The 10,731-nt window shown below is 47.3% G+C and overlaps 1 protein-coding gene across 3 annotated transcripts in view; it reads right to left on the bottom strand.

Annotated features, from left to right (window-relative positions):
- Window positions 1–346: 346 nt before the first annotated feature.
- The window catches only part of SETD1B (SET domain containing 1B, histone lysine methyltransferase), a 48,128-nt gene continuing 37,743 nt past the window's right edge, over window positions 347–10,731 (bottom strand). Inside the window, exons 13-18 of one of the 3 annotated variants that reach the window (XM_041410260.1) lie at window positions 8,197–9,753; window positions 6,765–6,931; window positions 6,385–6,516; window positions 6,163–6,282; window positions 5,685–5,822; window positions 347–4,985 (exon numbers count right to left, since the gene is read on the bottom strand). In XM_041410260.1, the coding sequence (XP_041266194.1) occupies window positions 4,812–4,985; window positions 5,685–5,822; window positions 6,163–6,282; window positions 6,385–6,516; window positions 6,765–6,931; window positions 8,197–9,753 (2,288 nt within the window). In that variant the 3' untranslated portion in view covers window positions 347–4,811. The other 2 variants (XR_005953079.1, XM_041410261.1) reach the window with 2 other exon arrangements.

The following is a 10,731-nucleotide window of genomic DNA, read 5'->3' as shown; positions in this document are numbered from 1 at the left end:
AGGGCCCTCTCACCCTGAGGTTGGACATGTTTGGGACTCCTGGTTCACTGTCAGGAGAGCTCTGCTTCAGCTCTCCAGGGCTGTCAAGATTGTTAATACTGAGACATTTCTTGAAGTTTGTAGACAAGAATCACTCACAGATTTTTTTTCATGCAATACAATGTTGCTTAAATTCATTTCCTGAATGAATTTCACCAGAATTAATACTTTCAGTAAACTTTGCTGAAAATCAGTTCTTCACACTGTTCTTGTTCTGCATCTGCCTCCTTGAGCTCTCACAGCTCCCAGCACAGGTCTAAGAGCCAAGAGCTGCCCTGGTAATATATTAAGCACAACATAATTTTTCTGTAAGAAAAGTCAGTATATTTATGGTTTGCTTTATAAAAGTTACTATAATACAATGGTACATAGTATTCAATTCACAAAAATATGAACAAATATATACAGCATGACACATCCACAACAAAAACACTTTCTTCAAAACAAGATACATACTGGTGACAGATTCTATATGCACAAAACATCCCTAAATTTATAAATTTGCTTAACCAAAGAAAAAGCAGAAATCCTAAATCTTCAAAGCAGAGTCGGTTTTTTTAAGGAACTTAGGAAAAAAAAAATTAAATTTATTGCAAACAATTTGATCTGCCTACTTTTAAAGGAGGCCCTTGATTTCCACGCTGGGAATTAAAACCAGAAAACTGCAAGAAATGGGAGCTGGGTGTTCTTCCACTTTGCTTCAAAACTGCCCCATTGTTTTACAGTGTCCTTCTTGATGTGTTTTCACTTGGACAAATCCTACAGTGGCAATTGAGGAAACTCATAAAAACAAAACAAATATTAAACTGAAAAAAATCCAGTTGCTAATTTGCTTAAATACATTTTAGGGTGTCTATTAGACTGTACACATTTCCTCGCTTGAAATAAATAGATTTTGCACATTAGGTTTCAGACTGAGGGAGGGGGGGAAAAAGAAGCCTTGACTTGGCAATTTTTTGTCTTCAGTTTCTTAATGCTTCTAATTGCATCTATTTATTTGACAAAAAAACCCCGTATTTATACAGAATTTACATTATACAAAGCTTGACACAAGCTGTAAATGCCACCAGCTCCTTTGCTATACTCAGTCCTTCTTCCTCCCCATCTTGACATGATTTAGAGCTGGAATCTGTTTAAAAAGAACTCCAAATTACAATAGTCACTTTTAATAAACTATTTACATGCTCTTGAAGTACAAAGAAATCAGCAAAAAAATTTCAACATGTTTCTACAAGAAACAGTGTTTGAAGAGAAGATTCTTGAGTTCGCCTATGTACAGAAAATGCATTTTTTTATACTTCAAAATCCTTTTTTTTCCTTAAATTTTTATTTTGTACAGAAATGCACTGAAATGATCCCTGAAAAAGGTCACAAAAACCAGAACTGAAACTACTGTATTTGTTGGAGTTTTAAAATGATGGTTGCTTTGTCTTTCCTTGTAGAAATAAGCTGCTCTGTACAATATAAATAACTGCAGGATGAGCCCCAAGCCCTCCAGCCCCACCCTGGAAGGTGTGAACCCCAGGGATCCTGTGGATCCACAGAGGCACCTGCCCCCTGCACTCCCACAGCTGCAAACCAAAGGCTTAAATTCAATTTCCATAATTTTGCTGTGTTCTCTTGGGTTGTTCCTCCCAGGGAGATGGAATTTTGCAGGGAACACTGTAAATGTCTGTCTCTTTTTTTTTTTTTGTCTTAGGCTCAAACTGAATTGACAATAAATTTGGGGGTGGGATTTTCAGTGGCCAAAAGCCCTGCAGTCCCTGTCAGCAGCTCGTGAGGTTCCTCTTATCCCTGTCACTGCTTCCCCAGGGAGCCTGTGCTGCATGTGACCCACACAGCTCCTGCCCTCCCCTCACCCAGCCTTGCCAAGCACAAGGCAAAGGATCTGAGGCAGCTCCAGCCCCAGCTGTGGCTGCAGGGCTCCCCTGGCAGGGACAGGGCTCCCCTGGCATCACTGCAGCAGGCCTGGCAGTCCTCACCATAAAGTGATTTGTTTGGAGGTCAGGCAGCTTCCCAGTCCAAGACAAAATATCTCCCAGGAAGGACTCTGCAAGCCAAGATTTATGGGGGGAAAAAGAGAAGTCTCAGGTGTGGCTTTGAGACCAGACTAACATGATTTTTCAAAGTGTTGCAGCTACAACAGCTCTGTTTGCTCCTGGGGAAGTACTGAGAGATCAGCTCTTCTAAAAACTCACATTATTTGTCTGGGATCCTACAAGGGGATGAATTACAGGCAGTTTCAGAAGTACCCAAGTGATTTAGGTGCTCACGGTCTTTGGCACCCAAATCCCTTTGGTGCTCCCAAAACACAGGGTGAAGGAGCTGAAGGTGCCAGTGACCTTCCTCCCCACCTTCCTCACCAAGGATTAAGGCAAACTGCAGGGGCTGATCCCATGCAGAGCACCCAGATGTGCTGGGAGCACAGGGCTGGGCCAGCTGGGGTGTCCTCCCCCCCACAATTCCACCATTAATGCACTGGTTTGATGGAGCAGAGGGACAAGGCCAAGGACAGGGGCTTCAGTTCTGACACACAGGAAACTTCTGTGCATTTCCAAAGCCTTGCAAGTCAAAGGCCAGGCTGTGGAGATGCCAACTTGAGTGCCAACACATTGAATCTCAAAAAATAACTAAACTGAGCAGCTGGTTTAACTCCCAAATGCCATCACTGCAGCTGCAGCCAACATCCAGTGACAGAAATTTGTGCTTCTCATGATTTTGGGTTCTGGGTCACCAACACCCAGTTGCTGGAGAAATTTAGGAAGAAGGAGGAGAAACAAAACAGAACTGAAAAAAAAGCAGAGATGGACCATGGACTGTCCAATCTCAGAGACAATTTGCTTGCCCTCAGACAGAAACACAGGTGGTATTAAGGCAGTTTCCAGCAGTCTGTGCTCCTGCTCCCTCAGGCCTTTTGTCTGGAGGAGAAATTCAGAGGCAGAGGTCTAACCTCCAGTACCAGCTCCACGCTGCAGCGCAGGCCTGGCAATTCCAGGCAACAGCTGAAAAAACTTCCAGGAACTTCTTTTGCAAGGTTGTCACCTCTGTGGAGGTTTGGAAAGAATACAGGAATAGAGCTGTGCAATTTGTTCTGTGGGGAGAAGGTGTTTAGTTATGCAGATAATCTTCCCATTTCAGAATGACATTGCAACTTCCCCTTACAAGCCAATTAAAAAGGGTTTAGTACAACTAATCTCTGCTTTTCAAGCAGGAGAAATTCAATGCTAATTGAAAAACTGATCCTGTCTATACCTGAATGGTGGTGTAACATTTCCAGATCTCATCCAAAGAACATTTTTTTGGTGTTTGGTCCCATTTGTAAATGGAACCTCTTGAAGAACTGCAACCTTCACCTCAGCACATCTACAAGGATAAAATATATTGAGAAATCATTTTAAAACATGCCTTCCAAATTTAGAGAAGCAATTAATTTCCATGCTATAGATGGGGGGGATAGGATTGCTTTCAGGGACACTTCTACCATGATTTTTCTGGAGGGACAGGACCACCCCTGGCCAAGTTACTGAGTAACAGAGGGAGGAGAGCAGCAGGGCACAGCTTGCTCCTATCACAGGAGGCATCTCCCACATCCAAGGACAGAGCAAATATTCCACATAAAACACTGGAAGGGCAGGGAAATGCAGATGAAAGTGAGAAAAAATGAATACAAGTCACACATGAGCCTGTTTCCCATCCACAGGAAGAAAGCCCTGCTACAAACGTGGGCCGTAGTCTTTGCCTGCAAGCAGGGCAGGATTTCTACAGCGCCAGCAGGGGCTGAGCTGTCCACTTAATCTCAGCCTCTCCTGCAAGCAAGACAAGCCCATCTCCCAGGAATGGGAACCCCAAAGGCCACACGATGCTACAGCTGCCAGCTGACTCCTCTTCCTCCTAGTGACTGCAGTATCCAAGGGTTTCTCACGTGCAGCTGCAGAGGTTTTGATCCCCCATGGACCAGCATGGCATAGAAAATGAGAGGGGAGCCCAAGGAGGGGAGTTGAGTCTGGCTGACCTGACTGTGCCCTGGGGTCTGGCTGAGGGGCCTTGCTCAGGCTCATCCCTAAGGAAAAGGCAGGACAGTTCAGCTCTAGTCTCACTGGACACATCTCCACACACACACACACCCAGGCACACACTCATCCACACACCCTCAAGCCTCTGGCTTGCTCTGTAACATTAACCTTACATTTATTTACAGCTTACTCTGAGAAATCTGTGCAATTTCAGCCAATCAAGCTCCCAACAAACCCTATATGGCATTTTCAGTCTCTGCTTCACATTTAAACGTTGAATGTCTTTTTCAACCAACGAAAACTGATGAGAAAAAGGTAGCAGCATTTATGAAACGATGAAGGCTTTGAAGAACAATTTAAAAAAAAAAAAGGTACCATTATCCCATTATGGAGCATTACTTCAGGGACTCAACAGAGAAGCTAGTGTTTGGGTAGACCATGCCACAAAAGGTAGCCACCTTTTTGTGTGCGTGTTGGATCTGAAAAGGAAAAAGCACCTGAAACATGAACAGTCCTCGGAAGCGTGTGCGCTTTTTGCTTTCACTCATGATCCTGGCAGAAGTGCGAAACTTGCTTGGTTTTCTTCTCTTTTTCCTCTTTTTTTTTTTTTTGGTAAGTATTTTTTTGCTTTTAAATTTTTTTTCTTCCTTTTTTCTGTAGGTTTTTTTTTTTTCCTCTTTTTTTGGCAAAGTGCAACCACACCTGGTTACCACAGTTTTGACATGGCTGAAGGTGCAAGTGTGACAAGAAACCTTGAGTTCAGTTCAGGGTTCCCCTGCAGTTCTCAGAGCCACAGAGACACGGGATTTTTACATCCTCAATGGGAAACTTGTAGTCGTAGGTAATTTCCTCGTTCACATTGATGTGCTGCTTGGAGTAGATAACGATCTTCTTTTGAGACTCCACCGTGATCACTTTAGCATAACAATTTGGCTGCAATGGTGACAGAACAGGTGATGATGAGGGCCAGGGCTTCCCCACTTCCCCAGAATTATTTCAAGATAAAATAAAACAGGGCAGTCCTTTCCCGAGACAACCCCAGCCACACTTTCAGAGCCTGGACTTAGGGCAAGCCTAGGCAGGGAAGCATGAAGCCAGAAAACACAGCAGCCCTCCTTGTGCTGCTCCAAAATATCCACATTCTGGTCATTTGTGGAGCAAAAGAGCCTGGATGATGCTCCACAATTTTGTCACAGGCTAAGAGAAGCTCAGTGCTTAACAATTTGGCCAGGCAGGCAAGTCTGAGTGCAGACTGCAGCACAGAGCACAGGGGGAAACATCAGGGAATAATTTCCCATGCAGACACTAGAAGGAGACTGTTCCCACAGCTGAAATTTGGTATGTTTTAAGGAAATATTTGTTAGAATTGCTTGCTCAGTGTCCATCAGGGTCTCTGAGACAGCCAGAAGGGCTCTTGAGTGCACTCAGTCTCCCTGCATGTTTCATTCCTCAGGTCTCTCCAACCTCTTTACACTACTTTAGACCCTGCTCTGATCTGCTGTGGCTCATTAGCATTTAATCACAACCCTTCGACCCCCTGCCACTTCTGAGCACCCCAATCAGAGCTGGCAGGGCCCCCCCGGGTTTGTCAGCGCGCCAGGGAACAGTGACAGCTGAGAGCACCGTACTCACATTGCAGCTGTGATTGATGAACCTGGCGAAGTTCCCGCATTTGGTGGCATCGATGATGGTGTCGTGGTCCACTCTGAACATGTAACTGCTGCCAATGCCCTCGTCCTCGTATCGCTTCTCACGCATGTCAGCAATGACCTGCGGAAAGCCCAGCAGGCTCAGGCACAAGTGACCTGTGAGCAGCCACCTCCCCTCCACAAGGCTCCCCTGAGCTCTGCTCACACCAGGCAATGGGGTTTTATAGGATCCCCATCACACCTAACTGGAAACATGGAAGCTCAGGATGGGCTTCTTTAAGGGTTCTCCAGAGTGCTCAGTTTCCATGGATTGTTGGAATTCCCACCCTGGTACCTCCAAACCATGTCAACCTGCCCAGCCCACAGAGCTGACACCTCCAACCCAGGACTCCAACCCTCACTGTCATACTCAAGGGCTTCTTCCAGGGCTGGGTCTTGCCCAGATTTCACCCACAGCTTACCTGCCTGATGTTCTGACCCACGTACTCGATCACCATCTCATCAGCTGCAATGGGCTCCATAGCAAAAAGGCCCCAGTCGTGAATGTGGCTCTTGCAGAATTTTAGTTTTTTCTTCCGAAACTGCATGAAGAAAACACCCCAAAACCCCAACCCTGAATTAGCCACAGCACAGAACAGGAAAGGACGCCTGTGGGTCCAGAATCTGCAGCAGGGGGGATCTACCTTGAGCTGGTTGAACTTGAGCAGGTCGCTGTCGCAGCTGCCCGTGAAGGAGGAGAGGAGCCTGCGCTGCTCTGAGCGCCTCTCGGAACCAGCCCGGGTGGAAGCGTGAGGTTGGGCAGGGATGCTCATACCCTGAGAGGACAAATGGCTGATCAAAGCTGAGCCAACACCCTGCAGGCTCCCTGTGAGCAGCCCCTTGAGCTACAACACATCGCCACAGAACACCTGACATCAAACATTAGCACTTCCCACACAACCCCAGGACAATCAAGGAGACACAAGAGCTTCCTCTCCCTCCCTGCCAAAAGGCAGGAAGCACCTACTGTGTGTGACAGTGTCAAAACAAATCCCATTCACAGCTGGCACTCTGGATTCCTCACCTGTGTGTCAGCTGGAGGCTCCTCTGCAAAAGCTCGGCTATTGTTGAGGTATTTGAGTTTGTCCTTCTTATCAATTTTGTAATAGCCTTCGCTTCGTGCACAGCCCGTCACGTGCTCCCGCATCCCGTCATCACGCTTCTTCTTCTTGGGGGTAGAAAAGCTGGTAGGTGGCAAGAGGTTAAGGAGAAACACAGCCAGAGGTGGATATCAGACTAAACTTGCTACAGTTGCATGGAGCTAACACCAGGAGCCTGGAAAATTAGGAAGGTTTTGTGGGGGTGCAAAAGAAAACATCATTACTGAGATGCTGCTCAGCCCAAAGGCCTTGGGAAATCAGCTCCTTCAGACACACATTACAAACCTTCAGGTTAGAAGGCACCTTCAGGGCTTTGGCTCCTGGAAGGACAGTGGAGCTCTACTGCTGCCAGCTCACCCCACAAACACAACCACGAAGGCTACAACAACTGAGAGTGACCCAAAAATGCTTCCTGTGAGGGAAAATGCATCCTTGACACCGGAAAAGTGAAGCAGAGGGACCATAAAGATCAACAGGTGATGGCCTCAAAACCAGAGTGCTGAGGGTTGGCTGCAAAGCAGGTGAGCCTGCAGGTACTGTCACACTTGTCATGCAGTGTGACACACGAACTCAAGGTGATTTGGAAGCGGCTTAAAAAATGAACATAATTTTGCTGTCACAATATAATCCTTATCAAGAGGGAAAGAGATTTATTTTCACTATGGGTTTTGTTAGTTATCACCGACTGCTTTAGGTGTTTGGGCTTTTTTGGTTTTGCTTTCCCGTCTTGCAGGAAGCAAGGGATGAAGATATCTGGACTTCACAATCTCTAGCAACACACAAGGTGGTGTGTTTATCTTCTTCAACACATAAACCTGCACATCCTTCCTGAAAAAAGTACTGGACAGTTCTGAGCTTTTTAGGCTCTGCTCTGGAGAACACTACTGGTGGCTGCACAACAGAGCCCTGATGTGCCACTTAGGAAGCACTGATTTTATCACTATTTCAACCTCAAAGCAACTTAAAGCTGCTAGAAGCACTAACTCATTGTTTTGGGCACAGATGGTGAGATTATTTTTACAGCAAGTTTTAGCTCCAAATGAAAGCTCTGTATGTGCAGACTAGAAATTCCACAGGAAAGCTGGAAAAAAATTCTGGTTACATGCAGACAGAAGCTTCTCAAACTAGGAAGGAAACCTCCCCAGAAGAGGTGCCTACAGACTGTCCCTGCACTTCCAGACTGAACGTGCAGCAGGAACAGCCACTTCTGCAGTATTTTTGTATTGCAGCTTCAGAGAATGAAACAGTCTAAAATTGCCTGCTCATCCAAGCAATCTCTATTCCTGTAAGCAACTGCTTCTCCCACCAACTTCTCGTGCATCTCACACGTGCTGCCAACACAGTGAGAAAGGATATAAGGATGGAAAACCCACAGGGTGTCATTGAGCCAGTCCATACCATTGTCCTGCTGTAACAAGCGGTCGTAGGTGATGCACATGAATTTGATATCCTCCTCGTCTATGCCCCCGTTCCAGATGTCATACAGAATGGTCATCTCCTCAAACTCGGAGCGCGGCCTGAACTGCGGCCGGGGCGGGGAATACTCGGGGGAAGGGATCACTGGCAGCTCCTCAGATGTCTTCTTCTGCCTCCGCCACTGCCGCTTGGGCTTGGCGTGAGCTTCTTCTTCCTTGATGTCCTCATTCCACTGGTTCTCCAGTTCCTTGAATGGCAGTTTCTCTGCAACTGTCTCAGCTGCCATTTTGTCGTGGAAACCGTCATTCCTGAAGTCCAGGGGGACGGCTTCGGGGTCTTTCAGTCCATAGTAGGCATCAGGATGTCCACTCAACAGCTCTTTGCCCACAGCACCTTCCACCAAGGCCACTGGCATGGGAGGAGGTTCTATGGTTTTGCCCGAGTACACATCCAGCGAGAGGACAGAAGGTGGGGACCGCCTCGGCCGGCCCGGCCTCCTTTTGGGAAGAACAGAAGGTGGTGGTGGGGGAGGAAGAACAGAAGCCCCAGGGGGTACTTCTGTGGAGAGCAAACCAGGTTTTACTTCTGCCTTGCATTCCTCGATGGGCATTCTTCCATCTCCATGCATGCACGGCAGGGCTGCTACAGGTATTGGCTCATCAGGTGGCAAACCCATGTCCATGTGGAAATCTGCTTGCGGGGGGCTGGCAAAGGGGATAGGGGAAGGAACACTGTTCATGCTGATCGTAAGGGAAGCACCAAGAGGCTCTTTAAAGGTTTTCTCTTCTAGCTCATCCTCTGACTGTTTCTTGCCAGGCAGAAGGCAAGGAATGGTAGCACCAGCCTCTGGGAAAGTAGGCGTGAAATTGAAATCTCTCCCAGGAGTCCGAGGAATGCCACTATTAATGCCAGGAGATTGGGATGGGTAGGAAAAGGGGCTCCCTGGGACTTGAGGGGAACTGAGGGTCAAGCTGCTTCCTGTAAGGGGAGCGTCACTTCCTGGCGTGGCTGGAACAGTGTCCGTGCTCTGCGACTTCGCAAGGGGGTGCGAAGACTTGGCCAAAATGTCCCGCCCGGGAGTCCTAGGAATCTCCTCTTCCACGGATGTTTTGGTCACCATTAATTGTTCAGGGAACTTTTCTGGAGGGACTAAAGATTCTTCCTTGCCGGGAGTCGATGGCAGGGGAAGCATGGAGGATGGCACCTTGTGGGCTGGCAGCAGGAGAGTCTCAGTCTCCGGGTGGATCATCACCTCCCGCCCGGGCGTGCGCGGCAGCCGCTCGTCCTCCTCCGCTGCCGACGGTGGCTTTGCTTTAACTCTGGCTTCCAAGCTGCTCTCCTCAGGCTTGCCAAAGAAGCTGCTTTTGCTGGGCAGAGGTTCCCCAAAGACTCCCCCTGGAGTAGAGATACAGAGAGATGCCTCCTCATCTTGAGATTCAGGCTTTGGACCTTCCTGTACCTCTGGCTCCAGCATGGAAGTGGGTTCGGACTCTTCCTCTGAAAGGGGAACAGAGAGGGGAATCAGGAGCTTTGCCTCCACTTGGTTACTTGCCACTTGCTAGTAAAGACATGCTTAAGATGCCACAATTAAAAAACAGCTCAATTCCACTGGGAGGCTTTAAAACTCCAGTGCTTTACATTTTGGAGGCACAGAGTGTAGAGTAATTAGACACGACCACACACTTTCCTAATGGACCATAAAAAACCCACACTATTAATTTGAGGATTAACTACGACACAGACCAGAACGAAGGCTTCTCTGCTTTCAAAAGCCCTGACAACCTTTTGTGCAGACATTAAAGGAATGAGAGGACTGTGGGGTGAGGACTTTGGAGGAGAGCTGTCAGAGCCCAGAGTTATCACCTTTTCTAATGTGGGAACTAAACTAATTGCAGGCCAAGGAGCACCCTCAGCTCTCCAAGGAGGGAATGGTGAAGGGAATAGCAGAACACTCCTGAACAACACATGAAGCAAATGGGAAGCCCTTGTAATGAATGAGGACACACTCAGATGGTATCAATGAGGCAATTTATATGCTGCTCTCCCTGCAGCAGCCTCATTTGTCTGGAGTTTATTTACCCACTTAGGGCCAGGTCCAAAAGGAATCAACGGTGAATCTTGTTAGGCAGCTCAAAATAACATTTTCAAGTGGGAGAACGAAAGGAGGTGAAAATGCCTGGAGAGTTGGAAGGGAGGCATTCCCCGCTTGTGCTGAACAAACCAGGGCTGCTGGAGAAGGGTCTGAGCCCTGCAACTCCTGTATGAGCTGGGTTGCTCAAGAACAATGCTACAGTTTGAGTTTGTTCCCACAGCTTTCCTGGAAAGCTCCTTACACATGTCAAGTTGCTCAAATGCAGGTGCCTCCAAATTTATGTTCTTGCAGCACACTGGGCTGTTCTAGAAAGGATTCGTGCAAAACCAGTTCTTCTTTGCCCTGCCCAGTTCAACATTTTACCTCTTTGTGATTTTCAGATT

Source organism: Onychostruthus taczanowskii, unplaced genomic scaffold (assembly GCF_017590055.1).
Source record: "Onychostruthus taczanowskii isolate IOZ18803 unplaced genomic scaffold, ASM1759005v1 scaffold32, whole genome shotgun sequence".
Classification (NCBI taxonomy): Eukaryota; Metazoa; Chordata; class Aves; order Passeriformes; family Passeridae; genus Onychostruthus; species Onychostruthus taczanowskii.
This window is presented reverse-complemented; position numbering and strand designations above follow the sequence as displayed.